The sequence below is a fragment of the Amphiprion ocellaris genome, chromosome 10 (assembly GCF_022539595.1).
Source record: "Amphiprion ocellaris isolate individual 3 ecotype Okinawa chromosome 10, ASM2253959v1, whole genome shotgun sequence".
Taxonomy (NCBI): Eukaryota; Metazoa; Chordata; class Actinopteri; family Pomacentridae; genus Amphiprion; species Amphiprion ocellaris.
In genome coordinates this window covers 12,553,341-12,575,936 of record NC_072775.1, presented here as the reverse complement: position 1 = coordinate 12,575,936, position 22,596 = coordinate 12,553,341, and the positions used below count along the sequence as shown (strand labels likewise).

Here is a 22,596-nt window from a genome sequence, read left to right as displayed (position 1 = left end):
GCGAGTGGAGGCCTCTCCTTTCTGAGAACTGGCTTCGCTAACATGGTTTATAGCAGCCCAGAGACAGTATCAGACGTGTATGTGAATCAGGGAGGGAGGCTGCAGAAAGGGAGGGAGGATGGGATAGAAGGGGTGGGGGGAGCCGGAGGGTGAGAGAAGGAGGACGAAGGGAGGAGTTTGCAAAAATGCCAAGCCATGGTTCACTTCAGCAGGCAGTTAAAGTGAGGCCAGGGAGAGGAGTGAGAGAAAGGAGGCAAAGAGGGAAAAAAAAACCTCTCTGGGTTTTCAGACTTATTTCTGCTGCAAGTTGAGAAATGTTTTGCACATATCTGGAAACTCAAACAGATTTGTACTCATAATTTATCTTGTAAAGTGTACTATCACTCGAAGCTACTTGCACTACATTGCATTCAGCCGAGTAGAAAATATTGTGTTAAATACGACACAGAATGTATTTTAATATTGAGATTCTACATAAACAAAAACAAAACAAATCCAAGTGCTACACAAAACGTATGTAGATGCATACAAGTACCATCCTACCATCCATATGCCATTTTGCAAAGAAGAGAAGCATTTGCATCTTTTGTCCAACAAGTAATCTCCACTTTGCATTTCACTCACTACCGCTGAAAAACAATGGCACATTTTTACATGTACTTAAGCCCAGTTGCTGTTGACATTCTGCACTAACCCGATTTCTTAGATGCAAATCAGAAACCTGGTATCTTTCACCTGCTAAAAAGATGAAGAAAAGCCAGTTAACAGTCAGACTTCTGATAGAAACAGTCTGAAGATGAAGAAACCAGGTAGTTATGAGCATTTCTGTGAGAAAGACTTTTTCATTTGGGCAGCGATGTGAAGAAAGGAAATATCAATTACAGTTATAGTCAAAATAATTAAATTCAAATGTGGGGTAAAACTACAGCATAAAAGTCTCATTTTACAGACGTGAGAACAGTCCTTAAGTGTGCACTCAGACAAAATTTTATCAACAAAAAATAGAAAAAATACTAATACATCTAAAATATCTATGTTTATGATTCCTTGTTTGACTTCTTGATTAGGAAAATGTCTGATAACCAGCCAGCTGCATGTGAAGGTAGGTCTTATAGAAACCAGGTTACTGCCGCATGTTTCACTTGAATTTTGACCTTTCATATGGAAACAAATAAACCTTCTAAGACAAGGGTGTCAAATATGCAGCCCCTGGGCCAAAACCGGGCCTCCAGAGGGTCCGATCTGGCCCGTGCACTTCACAAAGTGCAAAAATTACAGACAAGACATTAACTGCAGATTGCAAATTTGCAAAAATATAAATTTAAAATAATTTCTAGACCATGACAAATTGTTTTGATCACAAAGTAAGATACTAGATTGCTCATTGTTTTTTGTCTCATTTTTGTAATTTTTTGTCTTGTTTTTGTAATATCTTGTCTTTTTTGTTGCCTGATTTTTGTCGTTTGTCTCATGTTTTTGTCGCTTTGTGTTTCTTTTTTGTCTCACTTGAGTTTATTTTTTTTTGTCATTTTGTATTTTGCTTTATTCATTGTTTTGTGTATCATTTTTGTCCTGTTTGTGTTGTCTATTTTTTTGACATTTTGTTTCTCGCTTTTGTTGTTTTGTCTCATTTTTGTAATATTTTGTCTTGTTTTTGTGTTTTCTGTCTTTTTTGTCTGAATTTTGTCATTTTGATTATAAAGTAAAATACTATACTGTTCAGTTCCAGATACCTGTGTTTAGTGCCTTTGTAAACACTCTGTGATCTATAAGTTGTAATGTGTAAATGATAAAGCATAATGCTGTTGAAATTAAACTTATTTTTCTGAAGAAATTTCAGGTTGTTCATAATGTTTTGTAAAAAGATAATTCCTTTCAGAATGTACCTTTTTGCGCTAAAACAAAAGGAAACATTAGGAGTTGTGGTTATTATGCTGTGACTTTACTGGTCCGACCCACTTGGGATCAAATTGGGCTGAAAGTGGAACCTGAGCTAAAATGAGTTTGACACCCCTGTTCTAAGAGATTCGTGTGTTCTAATGAACTAGTCTATATTAATGAATTCATGCTTAATAGTTTTAGTCAGTTTTCTTAAAAAGTTTAGCTACTAGTTAAAAAACGTTAAGAGATTCAACCTTCCAAACCAGCAGGCCCCTTGAAGACAGCTGTTTTCACACAACAACCTCTGCTTATTCAGCAAAATAACAATGATATTTGTAAACTTTGGACGTGACCATTTCTAATCTACAATGCACTTTTGGTGTAAAGCCAAGGTACCGTTGCTTCAGCCTCCCTCTCTCTCTCTCTCTCCACTGAGGGTTTCTCTCACGGTTCTTCTGCCCCTGTCTCTCCAAATCACAGACACAAACGCCTACTGCCCAACTGGTTTGTCTCACTGTCTGTCAAACCACAAGGATACTGTTGTCCTCCTCACCTGCCTCTGCTGGAAAAAAGGCCTGTGCTTATTCACCAACACATCTCCTTCACTCTCAGGTTTTTAATATATTTTTTTAGATTAGAAAAATCTCATTTGATAAGAATTCTGCAGACATTTGTGCTGCAGCTATGAAATTCACTTCTCTTTCCGTTACTGAGAAATAAAATCAAACTAATGAATTGGAATGAGGCCCACTGTACTTTGTTGTACACGATGAATAGGCAATTGGCTAAAGCAGAGGTAATACAGAGTTCACAGCCTACGTGCTCAGAGTGGTACTTAGTCCATCTGTCATAAAAACACAAAATGGAATGACAGAGAAAAGGGCTTTTTACAGGAGAGAAATGCATGGTTTTATGTGGAGAATGATATTAAAACTTTTATTTATCTATTTTGGCTGTACGCACCTTTTTCTTTGGCATCCCACACAAGGAAGCAATAAATTAACCGGCTGAAGCCAAAAGCATGGGAGTGCAAATGAGGTAAAAATGATGGAAATCTTGGGAGCCGGGAGGAACTTTGGTAACAACTCAAAGTTTTACTTGAAACTGAGTTTGCTCAGGTAGACCAATCCATGCCAAGTGTATGTTTGAGTTGGACACTCTCAAGGCCGAAAGCAGATTCTTACTATTATGAATAACTATCAGTATTTAATAGAAAATGTCAGGGGAGTAAAGAGGAGTGTGACAACAGAGCACTTACCCCTGAGTTAAAAAAAAAAACTGACACAGTATTCAATGAACTGCTGAGTAACTCTTCATTTGTACAAAATTCAAGCACCCCTCTGTCAGAAAACAAATTAAAATTTCGAGTGCCAAAAATACTCCTGATATCTGTAACTTGGACACGCCTTGTTGAAATCAGCCTGCACAATCCTGTACCCATACTGAGTAGGGGGTCAATAGCACGTCACAGCAAAGGAGAGGCAGGCATTTTTGTGCAGATAAGCCCAGATGCAGTTTAGACGCCAAAGACACATGTTAATGTTGAACGTGAAGGGGGCCACACAGACGGACAGAATCAATGCCAGACCTGTAGAGTCTGGGAGAGTCCGGTAAGTAGATGGATTAGCCCCTTATTATTCAGCACAGAGTTTGGATGGCTGTGCTTCCAAAGAGGTAAGGCTTATGACGTGTTTTAAGTATAGATTAAAGGGTCAGCTTGAGGTCACAGCCAAATGTGAGAGCCTTATCAAAACTAACTCCCAAGGTGGTCGACAGCAAAAATACCAACTACACCAAGCAAACACCAACAACATCTGGGCACATGTAAATTTGTGTAAAAGGGGTGTAAATTAAAAACTGTCTCGCTACTATCTGAATCAATAACTTCTGCGCACAGAAAGCTCAAGACCTAAATAAAATTAAACATGATAGTATATAACATATGTACAGTATTAATCATAATTTTGATCTGAGCAGAAAAAACTAAAAATACCAAAGATAAGCTATGTTATGATATATGCCAGCCTTGCAATAAAGTTTGCAGGCATCACAAAGTAAGAGCAAAATATATTGATCACGTACAAATTAACTGCAACTTTATAGGTAAGGTCACAGATAAATTTTCAAAAGCAACGTGCTACGGGCGTATCACTAACCTCCATGACGCATTGCAAAAATGGCTGACCTACTGCATTAAGGCACTGCGGAATAAAACATTTGTGATAAAAATACATGTAAAATGTGTCCTACCTTGAGAAGATTCTGGTCTGGGAGCGGCGGGGAGAGGTCGCTGGGATCTAGGTTGACTCGATGGAAGTGCCATCCTGATGGGTCCCACGTATTCGACATATGTCCCGGGGAAGTCGCCTCTTTGCTTGGTGCGCTCGTTGTACCCGAGCAGCCATCCCAGGTGCTCGGGCTGCTCCACACAGCCCTCCTGGTAGTTCTCCATGGACGTTAGAGAGGCCTTGCTGACTGTCAGGATGTCTCCCGGCTGCAGATCCAAGTCCTCTTCCTGGTCCTTGGTAAATGTATAGAGGGCACGGTACTGGAAACCTTCCGCCGCCATTTTGCAATGGAGTCAAAAATTAAAATGGCCACTAAACAGAGGATTAGATGGTGCAGCCTGAGTCCCACTGCAACGACAGGGTTGAGCTATGCAGAAATCCTCCTCGGAAACCAAAAATGAGTGTTGAGTCACTAAAGTCTGGTGTTAGTACAGTGGCTTAAAGGGTCAGGGGGTGAGGGGAGGAGGGGAATCACCCGAAGCTTAGAAGCATTTTTAAAAGTTGCTAAGGTAGCACTTTGCTGCTGTTGTGTCTGCAGTGGCAGCGGTTTCAGACCTGACCGGTGTTGGTGGACTGGTGCACTTTCCTCAGCTTGATACCCCGGTTGAGCCAGATGATGGAGCAGAGGGAGAGCGTTGGCAACATGCTCTTTCAAGCAGCAAAAACCTGCTGTCTGGGTGCTACTGAAGCAGCCTGGTTAAAGATTTTTCCAGTCGAGGGCCCTGCGTCGTTGGCTCTCCACGGTCAAATCAGGTGGTCTGATTGGAGGACGAATGGCAGAGTGGGAAGGTCTTTAATCCTGTCCGGTTCTCTCAGATCTGCGACACGTTCTGGGCAGGAATTGTGACCGACCTGTGCGACATAAAAACGACAAAAAAAAACAAGAAAAGAGAAGAAAAAGGTTTGAAATTTGTCGAAAAAATAACACAGTCACAAACACAAAAACGCTCAAAAAATCACAATAAATCGTCAATAAAGGCCGATTCTAGTCGATAAATAGCTATAAGTAAAGCAGCGCAGACCTATGTGAAACGAAGCTTAAAGCAGTGCATGAAAATGGCGAACTGCGACAGCTCCATGCATTTGTGCAGTCTTCAGCTAGGATAGAGAGATCGGATGATGCTGCTGCGTCATAACCAACAGCAGACTGGGTCCCTGGACAGGAGCCTCCATTCCCTCCACTCTACATTCACACACTCACAGCCTTAACTGACGCATCACACTTTCCACAGGAACAAGAAGTTTCACTGTGAAATAAATGTCCCTTCAACTTGCACGACAGCATGTACGATTAACAGAACCCGAAGAAAGGGTTTTCGCAGACTGAGCATGCAAAGGAAACGAAGAGCTGCACCTCGGCTGTAGGGCAACCAGAATTTTCTAAAACATGCAGAACCCCTTGCAACAGTTCCCTCTCCGTAGGAGAGAAAAGAGGCTGCTCTGTACTGCCTCAGAAATATTTTCGACTTCATTCTGTCAAAACAGGTAAATCATACTGTACCAAGTCTATTCCACTCGAGAATACTGAACAGAGAACCAATGAGCAACCAGAGACTGGCACAATATCCACCACTTAAAAGAAAATAAAATCACACTACTTCTAGTCAGTCATATCATAGTATCTTTATATAGCAAAAAGGTCAATCAACGGACATGAAACGAATATTCTCTGATTAAGATGATTGCTAGGCCCAATGAAATGCCAAGCACAAGTGCGCAATTTATATCGTATAACAGCAACATTACAGTTCTAAAAGACTACATTTAATCCGAATGATTGCCTCTATTGAACGAAAAAATCAAAAATCAAAATTTCTGTAATCGAAAATATTAAATTATAATAATCATAGCAAGATATGGAAAAATCATGTATCTGTTTGGTCATCCGAGATAAAGCGGGGCAAAAAATATTTAAAATGCTGCTAAGTTAAATTTTAAAATGGCAACTATGTTGAGGGATGAGACGGGGAGCGAGGAAGAGAGAGATTATCGTTTCCAGATTAAGTACGACATCTGTGGTCTGTGGACCAACCAAGGACAATGGTCCTATTAACCCCTCTGGACAGGATGAAAGGATGTCAATGAGGAAAAGAAGCAGGTAGAAAGGGAAGGTGAAAGATGCAGAAAGGTGGATGCAAGTTTTATTCTGGTGTGACAGTAAGAGTGTATTTGGGGCAATTTCCCAAAACGTCCAAATCCGAATAACCATAGGCCTGGCTTGAGAGGCCCGATGTTGTGCCATCATTTCATTAATGTGCATAAACGGACAACGTTTGGAGTGATGCATCTCAGATGCTTGAATACGATTCGGTGAAAGCATAAAAAATAAACCTAAACCTCCGGTTTGCGTCTTTGAATGCCAAAGTGCATGCTTTTGAACCTTAGTCTAGATTATCCTCTCTCCCCCCTCGACATTCCGAAAGCGAACGCACATTCACTGCAAAGCTTCGTGAGTAAGGATGGCATCTTTTTATAAAAGCTTTAAGAGTTACTGTGATAACAGGATGCGGCAGAGTGCAAAACTCACCCCACTTTTGGTTCAAAGAGAAGCCGGACAGGCTCAGCCAGACTCTCGGTCCAACATCCTTCGAGTCGAGAAGCAAGAGGTGCCAGGCTAGACACGTGGCACTGGCATACCCAACCACAGCCCGCAATCCTCACACCACCATAACCCTCCCCCCCAACCCTAAACTCCCCTCCCTCCTCTCTCCACCTGCTCTTCACCCCCCCCCAAACACACACAGAGTCCTGCCTCCAACCGACCCCCCCAATCCTCTGCCAGCGAAAAAGTCCAGTCGTTTTTCCAGTTGCCATGTTTTATTTGTTTATAGTCAGAGCGCTGCTGCAGCAAAGAAGCAAAAAAAGGAAGAAGCAGACGAAAAACCTCTGCGCAGGGAGTGCTCTTATTCAGCAGCCCTCTTTCGCTATTCAGTTCCAGAGTAGAAAAAGTCGTACGAGGTGAGACAGGAGTCATCTCAGTTACAGTCCAGCTCTGAGAGTGTTGTAGTAGCTCACAGTTCAGCACAGCAGCAGCAGCTGGCAAGCTCAGCGTCAGAGGATCCATTCCTTTTTTCAGACTTTGTATTCAGTCTGCGCAGACAGCGACAGAAAGCAGTGAAAAACAGAGTGAGAATGAGAGACGGAGCACTTTGCTATCAGCGGAGTCCAAACGGCTGAGGGAGACCGCAGGAAAATAATTAATGAATAGGCAGCAAGTAACTCACTGTTGCTAGAGAGAGGGAAAGCTAATCCTGCGCTCTGATTGGCTGCTGCTCTGGCCATGTGCTCGCCAGTCACCAGAGAAGCCGGGCAAATCAAGGAAACGTTCTAATATTAGAAAATGTATCTAGGCAGCGATCAAACATCTGACCCTAACATCTCCACCTTTTCCTACACTCCTGACTGTTTGCATCTTTGCAACCTTGATGACTGCTGGTGATATTTGATGAAATGATGATTTAAATTGACTGAAACCGTCCCAGGGTGAGGATGTAAAACATAACATGGAAAAAGTCAAGCCGGTGTGTGATTGGACGGCACGCCATGAGTCATGGTGAAGTTGTGCAATGGGATGAAAGGAGATGATGTTTGTTTTTCTGAGTTAACAGGGTGATAAATGCAGTGGTTACAAGCAAAAAAAATGCATATAAGCTCTCAGAAAAAGAAGAACAGGATGCCAGACTACAACAAAACAACTCAAATGGGATTTTATACTAATTAATAATGTAATATCTGTCAGTTATAACATTAATTTAAAAATGTGTGAAGTGTGACCCTACTTCCACAGTCACTATAAATCATCAGTGTTTCATATTTGTTATTTTAAATGCAGATATTTTATTTATTATTTTTTGTGGAGGGAAGCAGGACCTACTCTGAACTCAAAATGGCATCTAGATTTTAGTCTGCAGACATCAAATGACTCTTGATGTGTTTAGACAGCCAGTGTAGCTCTGACCTGTTCATTATATACCAGTATGCATAATGTAAAATGCCAAATGAAGTATTCTGAGCATCACTAATGTTCTTAAGTGATGCAGCAGCTACTGACATTGGTGAAGGATGAAAATACCACACATCCTTACATTGCATAAACCTCAATTTGTGACACGGATTTCTGTTTTTTTAAACAGATATAATTTGAACTGATCATTTTTATTTGGCTCTTAATACATACATGAATAGACCTACATTATTATTCTGGAACTGTAGAAAACAAAGTAGCAAATATTTTGAAAATAAAAAAATTAAAGAAATTTGGTGATTCTAGTTTCTTTAAATATATAAATTTGTCTCTGTTGTAGATCACAGAATAATAAATAGTACTATCTTTATTAAAGTTGTCCAAACAAAACAAAAAATTTAAGGGAGACACCAAGTACACAGATAAGAGAAAGCAGAAACATTCAGGGAAACATGCTACAACTACTGAAACTTACAACATTTTTTACACAGGTAATGCTGCAACGTGCTAGCATGAGTGATTAGCTCAATTTGGATACGCTGCAACGGTACAGATATTATTGAAACGCTACAGATACTTTTTCAACATTCCAGATATTTTTGCTGCGGTACGGATACTTTTGCAATATTACAGATATTTCTGTTTGTCCATTGTTGCTCTTCTTTGCCTCCTTGTGTATGTAGCTACTTTTTTCTGTATTTGGTTTGTTTTTGTTAGGATGTTCTCTCTTCTGTGTGCTTTGTTCATAGGGTCCACCATGATAATAATAATAATAATAATAATAATAAATTAACATAAATCGGATAAGTGGGAGACTGTAGTAATCAGCTCAGTAATCTATCATGTATACCAGTAACAACATGTTAGTAGTGGGTGATATGAATACAGCCCTCGACAAGGTGAATGATAATGTTATTATAATAAGTTTTAGTAAATTACACATTTGCTAAGTGTCTGTATAACCGATATGGGAATCTCTGACGATATACACTGTAGGGCTGAATGATTTGAGAAAATATCAAATTGCGATTGCGGTGACAGATACTGTGATTTGATATGCAATGTAATTTTTAAAGTGAATCTTCAGTTCAAGATTCACTGTGTAATAGATTTAAAACATGTCATGGAGCGTTAGCGCATCAGATACCCTCATAAGCATGACTGTCACACAAGGAGCACAGTGTAAATTTGTAAAACCACCATCACGTTAGTTTAAACCCAGAATCAGATGTGCTGCATAAGATATGTCCTATATGCTAATTCCATTTTTCAAATTGCGATTTTGATTTGAAATCAATTCATTGTTCAGCCCTTAATATGTTGTCATACTGACCAACCCTGCTACACATTATTGTATATTTTTAGAGTTTGTCTGACTGAATTATAGTGGCTGATTGACACATATATATATATACACACACAACTTCAAAATGACCCAAAACCTAGTTTGCTTACAACTTATCAGTCTACATATACACAGATTCTGATTTATCGTTTAACAAGCTAATATCGGCAATTATATCACACCTGGCAATTTATCAGTGTAGCTTCATATGGGTCAATCCAGAATTGGAGGGCATTTTATTTCAAATAATCCATTTACAAAATACTAAAACATGCAGTTTTTGTGTAAATGTACTTGTCCTGAGACCAAATCTAAAAAAAAATAAAAAAATTCAAAAAAATAGGAAAAAAGAACATTTGAAAATATTTTTAAAAATACCAAATAAGTCTGGAGTTCCCATTAAAATACCATTTTTCTCTTGTCCCATTCCCCTGACGACCAAATTGAATGTCAAATAAAACTGCTACAATGAAATTTAAATCTCCTTTTTTTGGTAATATTTTTTTCATTGATGTCTCTTGTAACTGTGGGAACATTTTTTTAATCAACATAATATTTTAAATAATAATTATCAAGCATGGAACGTGTGTCTGACAAAATGTTAGCATAACCCTTTTAGCAGGTAGACGAAAACAGTGAATCATTTGATATAATGTAATTAACATAATCAAACAGTTTTCCAAAAAATGGGTAGAGCAAAACTATTGAATGTCTCACTCCACCTCACATTATCAGGATAAGACAAATTCTTTTTACTGTTTTCCATCAGTAACTTTGTCCTCTTGGTCAGTAGTGACAGCTAGCTAAATATCTAGCTTCTACTCCTGAGAAAAAACTAACAGTAGCATGGATTAGCAACCCTGTTACTGTGATTGGAGTAGGGTTAGCAAACAACAAATAAAGCATGGAAAAAATTTTACCATTGATGTATAGGCTGAAACAATCAAGCTTTTGAGAGTTCATTAACTATTATTGATGAATATGTAGCAGAAAACCGCAAAAGTGATTGTCTATTTTTTTAAAATTGACCCTTAAATGGTAAATTTGAAACCCAACATGAAGCACACCTCAGTATATATGTCAGGCGATTTCTTTCTGCCAGTTTATCACCCAGCTAACAGCTACCAATACAAATGAGCGAGTTTCTCTGCAGAGCTGAAGGTGTGTTGAACATCTTTCACTTGTCACCACATCATGAACCATGACTTTTAGGTCAACCTACAGGTGCTACTTTATCTTTAAAGGTTAAAAGGGAAACCCATCTTTTAAAAAAAAAAGATCTTAAGAGTTGACAAATTTAAGAACATAGCCTTAGCTTGTTTTTGTTAAAGAATTGACATACTGCAAGGTTACAGGTTGCTCTCTGCCTCTGTGTCTGTGTCCACAGTTTTCTGTTGTCTTTAAGTAGCTTTCAATAAGGCACAGAATTCAGACATTTACGTAGACGCGCAGTAATTCCAACATTTGTGTCGAGTATGTGCTGGCCCTTTACGGCCCTGCTGGGGAAGAACTGACTACAGAGCGTCCATGCATGCAGCCTGGCCTCGGGCCATCTGTCCACATGGATCTGAAAAATCTGCTGCGCCACAGGCAGGGAGGACGGGCCAACAACACTGGAGCCTGTGAGGACTTATTTTTCAGCCTAAAATGGAAGCTTAGGTATTTTATGATTTTTTAAGTTATGCTCACCTGAATTCTATCTGCCGTTAATGAAGCTGAAAAAGCTCACTTTGCTAAACAGAAACATCTGCTGGATTAATTCAGCACTGAGACGGCACTGTTCTGAAAAGTCTACCATGCTACAAGGCTCCACAGTTCAAGACTCCATTTATCAGAAGATATAAGAGGCTGCCAATTTTTAACTAGTTTAAAATGCTACTTTAAATCCACATGACCACACCGTTCAATTTTAGCCTTTTTCACACCAACGAAAAAAGAAAATGTGATAAAACTGCAAAACCTGCACCCCTTGAAAGCATCACAAACCCTTTTTAACATGTACTAAGTTGTTAATGAGTTGTTTCTTTTAACTAGATGATTGCATTTGTCCCAATCATAGAAATAAATGCATAAAACTGAGCTCAAACACCCTTCATAACTAACTCTATCTGGCCTTATCATGTTAATATGCAGGCAGCAAACAGCAGACTCCGTTACAACACAAAACCAACTATAAATCTGATCAAATACTAATCCCACTGAGACACATGCAGATTAATAAGGAACTGGTTTTACTTGGTTGGTGATGCAATAATTCAAATTAAATGCCACCTTCAGCACTTGACTGGCTGTTTATCACTTCATAGTCCGACACAATGAAGATGTTTTATGGCATGCTCGTTATTCGTGAACAGTAGGAAGAAGCAGTCAATAAGTCGGCAACATGTGGCCAAATAGAGGGCGGTAGGTGAAGACTGCAAACAGGATGATTTATGTCTCTGGGAATTTGGGAAAGTTGTATTTTGATTAGTTAGCAGATGTTTAGGAGTGAATCACAGCCTGGAGCATGCTGCATTTCCATTGGCGCCACAACCAAACCCTCCTTGAGGCCGTATTCTGTTGCTATTTTGATCAAATAACACCATTTCAGTTTTACTGGGTCCCCAAGCTTGAAGGACATACAACAAAAATAACCACAGCTATACTGCGTGTGGTGGAACTTGGACGTTTCTGCAGCCCCTCTGAGAGGTGACACTTGGCATTTGGCGACGCTGCACTTTCTTTTGGGGGCCTTTAAACTGAAACGAGCCCTGCGAGTATTGTGAAACATTTAGGAAGAATAATAAAGGAAGGTTTTTGCCACAAGTCATGCTTCAACACCGATAAAAAATGGTATAATGGAGGGCTGACATTTGGTTGCATAATGCAGGATTCAGTAATTACAAGCTTAGAAAGAGGGGGTCTCCACACAGCTGATTTTGCAAGTGGCATAATTTCCATTAACTCCTTTATGTATGGCAAATCCTAAAGCCAGGGATGTAACACACCCATCTTGTCAGGCCTTAAAGCTATGTGAGGCCTCCACACTGCATAGCCTCCTATAGTTTCCAATGTACAGGCACTGTGGTGTGCATTTACTGCCACTGTTACACACACAGGAGCACACTGCAGCATTTCTTATCATTAAACACAACTTTTCCAACATATTAAACATTTACATTTTAGCATTAAGATGAAAAATTAACTCTAAAGAACTTTAGGTGCGACTAGCTAGTTAGTTGAAAAAGTCATTTTTGTAGTAGTCACGCAAAAATGTATTAAAAAAAATGTTGCAAATAGGAAAAAAATAACCGTAAAGCAGCTTAATAACAGCGTCACAGTAACTTGACGGGCTCAGCTTTGGATACAACTGTCGACGAGCACCGAGCAACACGCCGCAACATTTTGCTAAAAGATTTCATACTGCGCAAAAACATGAAACTAGCAGGAAAGAGAAAAAAAGTCCGCGTTTTAAACTTTAAAACTACTCCACTAATTCGGCGGCGTGTACATGTGAACGTGTTGCAGCGCCTCCACCATTTTCCAGTACAGTGGCTGCTGCCTCGCTGTACTGGAAATGTGCAATAACTTGGAAAAACTCACCCGCGGATATTTCTTGACTCTTCTCACTTTTGGCTCCGGAGCTTTTTCAACGCGTCAAAGCGGCCGACCAAGAGTCCGTGTGGAGCTTTAGCTGCGCTCGGTGGCTCCTCGGTGCGCGTTAAACTTGTGGCAAACCTTTGGTTCACTTCTTCACTTCGCCGTCTTTCTCTCGCTCTTTCTTTCTTTTCCCGTTCATAACTCCCTGCTCTCGCACACAGCCATTTTCCAGCTCAGCACGGCGCAGGGAAGGAAGAGTGCGTGGGAACTAATATGAGGAGAGCGGAAAGTGACGAAGGCGAGCGGAAAAGTCCGAACGATTAGCGAGGGGTCACCGAATGGCCTCGGAGCAGAATGGAAATCTGAACCTGACTGTCTTAACCTTTTTTTTTTCTTTCCTTTTTATTTTTTCCCCCAACATCGTATACTTTAAAGCTGTCGTTTATCACAAAGAGTCCATTTCATATGAAAAAGGGAAAGTGCTGAACCACATGTTAAATCCGAGTCTAATCCCGCAGTGGGTTAAACAGGGACATCGTCTCATATTGAATTCCAATCCCATTTTCATACAATCCACATCTCACTTTTCTCCAAAGCTTAAATTCCTTTCCAGCTCATCTACTTCCAGCTTTGTGAGTAGATTACATTTAATGTGGGAGGACATTAAGAATGTAGGGGGAAAAATATGTATTTTATCATAAATCTAATATGTAATCATACCTTGTGTATAAACACTACTGTAATGCTGAAATATGTTCAGCTGTGAGAAATCATGGCATTTTAGGGTGCTACCTTGCAAAAAAATGCACAGATTTCAAGAGTTTTTTGACAAATTTGTGGAATTGAACAACTTTTATGCCATTTTGAACATTTTTTGGAGTCATTTCAATGATTTTTGTGTATTTTTGGACAATTTTCATTAATTTTGTGAGTAATTTGGTGGATTTTTGTCATTTTGGACAATTGCTGAGAAACTGCAGTATATAGGACAGAGGTGTCAAACTCATTTAAATTCAGGGGCCACACACCCAATTTGATCTCAAGTGGGCAGAATCAGTAAAACCACAACAAAATAACCTATAAATAATGGCAACTCCAAATTTTTCCCTTTATTTTAGTGCAAAAAAAGTACATTCTGAAAATGTTCACATTTAAGGAACTATCTTTTAACAAAAAATTAAAATAAAATAAGTGCAATTTCAACAATATTAAAACCCTGTAAAATCCACTGTTGCAAAAAATATATTGGTTTTATTATTTTTTATTATTTCTTTTTCCTATTTTCTTATTTAGTGTTATTCATTATTATAGTTTTAATATTTTTATTTTCTACTTTATTATATACATAAATAATAAATTACATATATAAATCTGAATTATTGTATGTATATATATATATATATATATATATATATATATATATATATATATATTATTTTTTACATTTTTTTTTCTATATTTGGGTTTTACTGGGTTAAGCCTCAGTTCAATATTTACACCTAACTTACAGATCAGTTTATCTGTAAAGGCACAAAACCTTTATTCACAGGCATCTGGTACTGAACAATGTAGTATTTTACTTCATGATCAAGACAACTTGTCAAGCTCTAGAGATTAGTTTAAATTTACCCTCATTTCCACATCTGTGTGGTAATCATGACCACCTGAACTGACACACCTAACTAAATGGGAACGACGAAGGAAGAAGTTATCCCCCTGCCTTGTAAATGTGTAAAATTTGTACATAAAAGTTGTGGCAGTGCATGAACAACAGGGTTCAATGTCTTTCAATGTTTCCACCATAAGGATTCATTTTACCAGAACTATTATGTTCTTTGGGTTGCAAAAGCATCTGAAGCAGTATTTTACATGAAGTCGGCTCACTCACTGTTTAATTGGCTCCTGAAACTTGACATCTTTTTTAAACTTTGCAAAGTCAAGCGCCAGATTGGACCCTCGGACGGGTCGATATTGGCCCGCAGGCCGTATGTTTGACACCCTTGATGTAGGAAAAAGGACAAGAACAAGCATTGGTATGAGTGGACTCTCCAGCCCTCTGCAATTCATTTATTTCAAGCACTGTTAAGACAAGAGAAAAACAAAGTCACACCAGTCTGCACCAGTTACCCACATGGTAGGCATTTCACAAAGGCCAGTTGGTCACTTGGGGTCAAGAGGGCTGAGTGTGGAGCAACAGATTTCATACACAAACACATGTGGAAAATGTGGAAGATGGCAGCTGAGCACCGGCATGAAGAAGTGGGAGTGTATCGTACAGACACAGCGCACGCAAAAGCAGAGATGAGGAGTTCCTTGTGATGATTTTGTTTGATGTGAGACGATAAATTAGCATGGACTGCTGCTGAGATCTCCACAAATTTACCTCCTGATTTACAGAGAAATACGGTGATAAAACATAAGTTCAGGAGATACTATGATGGTGTGGTGGTCGCCGCAAAAAAAGAGAATGTATCAAACTGTATATTGCATCAGAAATTCAGTGACAAATCCCACACACACATTTTTGTCCCAAAGCAGAGTGAAAAATCAATTCGAACTTGCCCAAGACTCTGTATGCGCCAAGTTTCCATTATGGATTACATATTTAGATCTCCCTTGACAAAACACAAATGTGAGTCTTCGCAAGGCAGCAAACTGAAATAAGACTGGAAGCATTTCTACTTGCTGATCTGAACAGTTCCTGAAGTAAAACAATGAAAAAAAAGTTAACACAAATACAAACGAAAGAATACAAAACTGAAAGTCAAACCCCATATGTTCACATCTCATCGCAAAACTAATTTTAAAGCTCAAATCAACGATTCAAACTCAGCAATCGGAGGCCTATCCGAAAAGATTAATAACTTCCGAGATCCCCAAGCATGTTACAAAACTGCGGAAATGTTATAATGGGATGTAAAAACATGCACAATCCTTCAAAGCTGATTGCAACGGAGGGGGATTAAGACCATGCCACTTAAGCGACATTTTATCTGAGTCCATCTATCCTTACAAGGTCACTTTCAAAAAACATCACTGACAGCTGTTACAAGGTCCACCATTGTTTATACAATATACGTCAACAGCATAGGTTATAAGTACTGCAACGAGACAGTTTCCATATCAAAATATACAAAAGGAGATCACCTTTTACTCATTCCTTCATCCACTCAGGGCTTCTGGTTGAATTCTGCCACTCGCGGTCATTCTTTTTTTTTTTTCCCATAATAATTTAACAAAAACCATGACAAGTCCACACACATATTTGCACTAAAATGTAAACATTCATTCATAATACATATATAAAAAACAGCCAAGTGAGCCAGGTTTGTTTGTTGCATCCACTGTACAATTTTTGAATCCCACAGAGAACAGATCCTGAAGTACAACTGTATTCTAACTGTCACACGGCTACTACGACCTAAGCTAGACTAGGTTTGTTAGGAGGTGGACGGAGGTTCGATTCAACAAGGGATCAGAAGGCAGACACGACAGCGTGGTTTCTGAAGGTAGTCACAAAGCTTTATCTACACACCTGTGGGGTGATCAGGTTAGGATTTATACAACTGCTAGAGGAGTGTCAGCACTGACGCACTGTTTATACAGGACAGGACAGCAAGTGGCGGTAGAGCCCATGCATACATGAAGCTTCTTATGTACAACTACAGTACCTCTTTTTAAATGGTTCCTATGGCTAAACCATGCTTTGGCACCACAGCTCGGCTCCCAAGTATTGTAATGCTGATATTTTTGTCCTTGAAAGACTTCATACATGCCCTGTGTTTCAGGAACAATTAGTCCAAACGGTCACCACCACAATCTGTATGATAAGTTTCTTCGGACAGGCAGCAAAGACTATGCTGTGAAATTCTATAGTACAGTGCAGGACGAACACTGTAAGTTTGTTTCAAAAACCCAACCTGAACACGAAACAACTGCCAGTTACACACACGCACACGCACGCGCGCACACACACACACACACACACACTGCGGTATAAAAAAAAAAAGAAACATGTTACAATATTGACTAAAATCACGTTTCCTTTTCCACGCCAACCATGAGACCATACTGAGGAGTGAGTTGTTGCTTGGCTTTTCACTTGGGCAATTCCTGAAAAAAGAACGGTTGAAGAATCCAAGGTATTTTTAGCAACCAAAAAACAAGATGAGCATAAAAAGTCATAAATAAGTTCCTTCATTTAAAACAAAAGCTATTTACAAAATACATCAGTTACAGGTGCCACAGTGATTTGAGAACCAAACAAGCAACTTGGAAGTAAACATAGTTTGGCAGTCATTCTATTAACAGTGTTGCAGGATGCATGTATTACTGAAAAACATAGATTTTGTTTTGTTCTTCTGTCTTCAAGCAGTTGCTTGAGATGATGTGGGACTTGGTCACAGTTTTCTGGACACATGCGAGGCCTTCAAATGTACGAACAGTATCAGGTCACAGACTTCACTTTGTTGACCTGTTATCCCTGGCAGAAACACTAAAACCCTTCTTTGTCTTTTGACTTGGCTTTCTGCTGAGTGGTACCCTGTGATCCTCTTCCTCCCAGCTTCACACTGGATTCTGATTGGGACGAGTTGATCCAGGACGCCTTGAATGCCTTTGGCTGCACGATGGGAACCGTGGGGCTCAGCATCTCTCTCTCGTCCAAGTCATCGAAGCTCACCTCTTGCACGGCCTCTTGCTTTTTGAAGGAGTCCCTTCGCTCTGACAGAGCCAGCTTCCTCATCACCACCACCTCTTTTGAATGGTGGTTGCCGCCGCGGTGTTGAGGCGAGGCGGTAGGACGGTGGTACTCGTTGCCTCCGCTGGCTGTGTCCTGGTGGCCTCTCTGCCCTCCGATGTACAGCCCCTGGCGACCGTGCTCGCCGACACAGACGAACGCTGTGGCGGTGTCCCCCTCTACGTCCTCCAGTCCCTCGCTCTCAGACAGAGGCACCTCCATGGTGTGGCGGCGGGTGCTGTAAGCCTTCCTGTCTCCATGGTAACCCCCCGTCGACTTGTCCCCTGTCAGCTTCTCTGCGGACTGGACCCTCTTGAGTAATGGTGAGCGTGGCGGTTCTGCACTCCGGGGACGCACAGAATGCCGGGCAATAGTGGGAGGGGACAACGTCTTGCCGTGGAAACCCTGTAAGGACTTGGGGTGACTCGGGAGACAGGATGGAGAGCACTGGGGAGAGAGAGGCTGAGGTGGGGGGATACAGGCCAGAGGTGAAGGGGGGATGCTGCTGGTGGACTTGCAGCGACCGGCTTTCGTGTAGCGACCCAAGACGTGAAGGGAGCTGGGACGAGCCTGCGGTACAGGTGAGTTAGGAGAGCTGGAGCAGGGAGAAGAACTTGAATCTGGAGAAGAAAAGAGATAAAATGCTTTAGATTTAGTGGATATATTTCCTCCTTAAAAACACCAACAACAATGCTACAAGCTCTGAGCATGAATGCTCTAAGAAGTACAAGGCAACCTCACCTCCAGAGTGGTCAGGAGCAGGGGAGCGACACGGAGTAGAAGGCCCAGGAGAGAGACTCTGTGTCGGGGAACCAGAGAGGCTGTCACTAGATGACTGGTGAAAGCCTGAAGAGAAGCTACGGCTGCTCTGCATTGGTGGAGGAGGCGTATGCTTAGACAGCTTCTTCAAGATGCTACGTCGCCTGCTGCAAAAGGAAAAAAAAAAGGTCAGATGTGTCTGTATCTGTCTGTCAAGTATCACTGTCAGCTTTAACTTTTAGTATAATAATTTAAATACTAAAGCTAAAACGTTGCCCAAAGACAATGACACAGCTTTCTTTAACGTGACAAAGAAAATCCAAAAACTTGGAGGAAGAAAATGTTAAATCAAGTCTGTGTTGTCAATCTGAAATCTAAACTAAGCATCAAACATGAGCAACAAATGCAAAACCTAATGCTTCTTCAGTTATGACTTAATTCTCCTTTCATGTACCTGTCTTGTCCATCCTTCCTCTTGCTCTTTTTGCTTCGTCGGGCCATCTTAGCCTTGTAGCTCGCCTTCCTAGCAGGTCCCACCTTGATAGAAGTGTTCTCAAGTGCGGTCGTTTGCAGGGTTACCCTGTTGCCACTCTGTTAGAAACAGATCATTACCATAAATATCTAGCTACATGGCAGCATACAGTCTCTCCCTTAGCAGAAAAGCCATGAAATACTATGTCGTCGTTTTTGTTTGAGAAAAGCTCAGCAGCACATTGAGAAATTTATGTACTTGAAGCCTCCAAGCCACACTGTAATCATAACTTTAACGATCAAAATATGCAAGATATACTTCAAGTTATCCACATACCTTGAGCAGGAGCTCCACCACCTCAGTGTGTACGAGTCCTTGGACCGACTCCCCATTGACGTGAGTGATGAGGTCACCTGCCCTCAGTCCTGCCTCGTGTGCAGGGCTGCCATCCTCAACACACTGGACCAAATACACAACCTCAAAATTACTGGTCAAGCTGCCATTTAATGAGTTGTTGTTATCGCTGACAGCATTTCACATATGTACTGCAGCACATACTGTCATACACCATTGTGCTGACTTTTAGGAATATCTAAATGAAAATCCATCGACTATAAAAAAAAAAAAAAAATCTATGGAACCTTTAATATCAATATTAAATGCCCTGATTCAATATATTAATCTGAATTTGTTCAATACACACATTTATTTGCTTCATAATTAACAGCAGTAGCTACGCTGTGGGATGAGGACACATACCCAGACCATGTGATGAACAGTGTAGACGTCACTGTCTCCCATGTAGACTCTGATAGCTCGAAGCGCAAAACCAAACCTCTTCCCAGAGCTGTGGATGACCACAGGAGGCCTCAGGCAGCTGATGCTGATAGACAGGTCGCGGCTGGGAGACGAGTCTCTGGACGACGGGTTGGACGACAGGGACAAAGAGGATTTGGGGCTGGTTGGAGGACCAGCTGAGTCGTCTGGTTTAGGAGAAGAAGATGACAAGAGAGGAAATCAGCTGTATGTGTATGAATAGTCAGCGAACTGCTACTTAATACATAAATACTGTATCAAATTTTTGATAATTTTTTCTTAAACTGTCTTGGTTAAAAAACTGAAATGGGAAAAACATCAAATATAAAAAGTAACACAGTTTTAACTGGTTTGTGTCTGTTGTATAAGCTACACACTGTCTGTCTGTAGAGGGCACTGTAAACACATGAACACTCTTCATGAACAGAGACTAACTGAAGTTGTGCCTCTGAAAGACTTGATTAAAAAAACATGAATTTGAATGGAAATGAAGCAACTGAACCCAGACCAGCTTTAAAGGGAACCAGAGTTACTGAGAAAGACATCCATTTACGTGCTTACTTATTTTCGTCAGTTATTCTTTCTTAACTTATTCTGTCATTATATTCTTTGAATTCAGCAGATGCCTTATTGTTTCTTGTATAATATAGTTGTTGACATTTTTTACAGATTATTACACTTCTCTGTACCTGGGGTAATAATGAGAGAAAGGCCAGAGACTGATGCAGACTTGGGGACCTTTCCGGCCGGGGATCTGGGCTTTTCTGGGGTCTCCAGCTGGTGTGCGATTCGTCTGGACGCCCCTCTCCGGAATGACGGCCTCGTGCCTGTGCTGTTGCTCCGGAGACGGATGCGTCGCAGGTTAGAAACCATCCCATCTACAATAACGGGATACAGAGGGTGAGAACTACTGTTTCACAACTGCAGAATAAGTAGAGCAGGGAGTTCCTGAATTTTACAGCCTTACCTTCTTCATCTGCAGCGATGGCAAAGCGAGGCATGATGTCCAGGCTCTGGGTGCTGTTCATCACCAGTGGGCTGGCACTGCGCTCTGACTGTGAGGAACTGGAGGATGCACGGGGACGGAGACTACAAAAGGGAAAACGCAGGACAAATATAACAATAACATTTGGGTTGAGATTCGCTTTTAGAAATTGGGCAATAAATAAATTTAAGTAGATCTTTGAGCAAGCTACAATTTCTTTCTTAGCCGTAAAAAAAGCACAATAACTATGGACAATAAAATAACAGACTATATTTAGGGTCATACAGGGACTAGGCGCTTATTACTGAACAGAAAGCAGCAAATCTGACACTGCCATTCACACCTACCGCCAATGTAAAAACCTCCATCTGACATGCATAACATGCAGACAATCAGAGCATAATGAGAAAACTCAAATCAGCACACATTCATGATGACACAATGACTATTTTTAAAAATCTCCTACAAACTGCTCATTCTGAAAATAAAATGCTTCACGTCAGTTGAGAGAGAATGTTACACTTTCAGCTCACATTTTTCACATTTATAGCTAACAAGGCAAGAATGGTGAGAGGGGCTGGCTGTAAATTTTTTTTGTTCTCATAATAAGGACATCACTCTCTCGTTTCATGCTCTCACCTCCCCCTGTGTCCATCTGCCCTCCTGTCTCCACTAGCCAAGTGTTTGTGTCCGTCGCCAGGGGAAAGGACTCCCCTGCCCTCCCAGCGCTCCTCCTTCTCCTCGCTGTGGCTTCGCTCTGATGACGACAGGCTCTGGTTGGATGGTGTGGAGGTGGACAGGTGCTCTGTGCTGCTGTACACCTAGCGTTCAAGAGGGAAAAGGTCAGGTGGATTAAAGGTGAATATTTATTGGTTTTAATGAGAAAGTGTGTCCAAATGTCTGACTCCTAGTGTCAAAAGTTTATTCAAGAAATGCATGACTCACACCAGTGTTTATGCATATCAAAGAGCGATTTACTTTAAATGTATAAAGTCTCATATGGTAAAGGAGTAGGAAGTACCTTGCTGAAACGGTGGGCTACAGACGAGAACTGTCGAAGCTCCAGAGATGATTCATCATCGTTGGTTTCATCATCTTCATCTGAGCCCAGATGACAGTAACGCTCTGATCGGGCTGCAGGGAACACAGTGGCAGCGATTTAAATAATTAAAAACTGGGAACATTGCTTTTATCCAAATTAAAACTGGCACCATGTATTATCATAAAATTAGGTCTTCACTCCAAAAAAGATCCAAATTCCGATAGCCTATTCTCATAGTAATGTCTCCTCTTGTGTTTATAGCAAAGGTGTGTCCAGGTTTTTCTGTATGCATGCTGACATAGATTCGGTATATCTGTCATTAAATCCACATACTGTCAAAGTAACTAGTGTCGTCCTCAGTCTCCAGTTGAGGTATGAATTCAGCTTTCTGCCTGAGGAGGCCGTTCCAGTCCAGGCCCAGGAAGAATGTGTGCATCTTCACCTCAGTGGTTCCACCTGGAGAAGAAATCAGTCAGACTAAACCCATTTTTGATCTGGCGTATAGCTACTTGTCAACTAATACGTAAACCCACCAACTGTGTAAAATGAAAAATGACTGTTCTGCTCTTTGAGGTTTGACATATTCAAGTCAATAATTTCTAGAAGTCTCACCATCCATTGTGAGCTAGTAAACCTTTTTTCTGTCTATAGAAAAAAAATACCAACTCTGTCTCTGCCCATTCAAGCCTTAAAAGCATTGTCACAACAGCTTCAATGTCAACATTAA

At 40.6% G+C, this 22,596-nt stretch overlaps 2 protein-coding genes across 8 annotated transcripts in view; both read right to left on the bottom strand.

Moving 5' to 3' along the window:
- The window catches only part of pik3r2 (phosphoinositide-3-kinase, regulatory subunit 2 (beta)), a 36,209-nt gene extending 22,898 nt beyond the window's left edge, over positions 1-13,311 (bottom strand). Inside the window, exons 1-2 of one of the 2 annotated variants that reach the window (XM_023267636.3) lie at positions 13,061-13,311; positions 4,132-5,021 (exon numbers count right to left, since the gene is read on the bottom strand). In XM_023267636.3, coding sequence (XP_023123404.1) covers positions 4,132-4,450 — 319 coding nt within the window. In that variant the 5' untranslated portion in view covers positions 4,451-5,021; positions 13,061-13,311. Of the gene's footprint in view, positions 1-4,131; positions 5,022-6,696; positions 6,834-13,060 lie in introns of those variants that run through there. The other variant, XM_023267637.3, reaches the window with a different exon arrangement.
- A 1,780-nt stretch (positions 13,312-15,091) lies between these two features.
- mast3a (microtubule associated serine/threonine kinase 3a) overlaps positions 15,092-22,596 on the bottom strand; it is a 29,678-nt gene continuing 22,173 nt past the window's right edge. For all 6 annotated transcript variants that reach the window (XM_023267641.3, XM_023267645.3, XM_023267639.3 and 3 more), the window contains 10 exons: positions 22,203-22,325; positions 21,849-21,961; positions 21,467-21,648; positions 20,810-20,931; positions 20,532-20,720; positions 19,786-20,009; positions 19,363-19,485; positions 19,009-19,145; positions 18,537-18,721; positions 15,092-18,415 (listed from right to left, as the gene is read on the bottom strand). In XM_023267641.3, the coding sequence (XP_023123409.2) occupies positions 17,553-18,415; positions 18,537-18,721; positions 19,009-19,145; positions 19,363-19,485; positions 19,786-20,009; positions 20,532-20,720; positions 20,810-20,931; positions 21,467-21,648; positions 21,849-21,961; positions 22,203-22,325 (2,261 nt within the window). In that variant the 3' untranslated portion in view covers positions 15,092-17,552. The remainder of the gene's footprint in view (positions 18,416-18,536; positions 18,722-19,008; positions 19,146-19,362; positions 19,486-19,785; positions 20,010-20,531; positions 20,721-20,809; positions 20,932-21,466; positions 21,649-21,848; positions 21,962-22,202; positions 22,326-22,596) is intronic.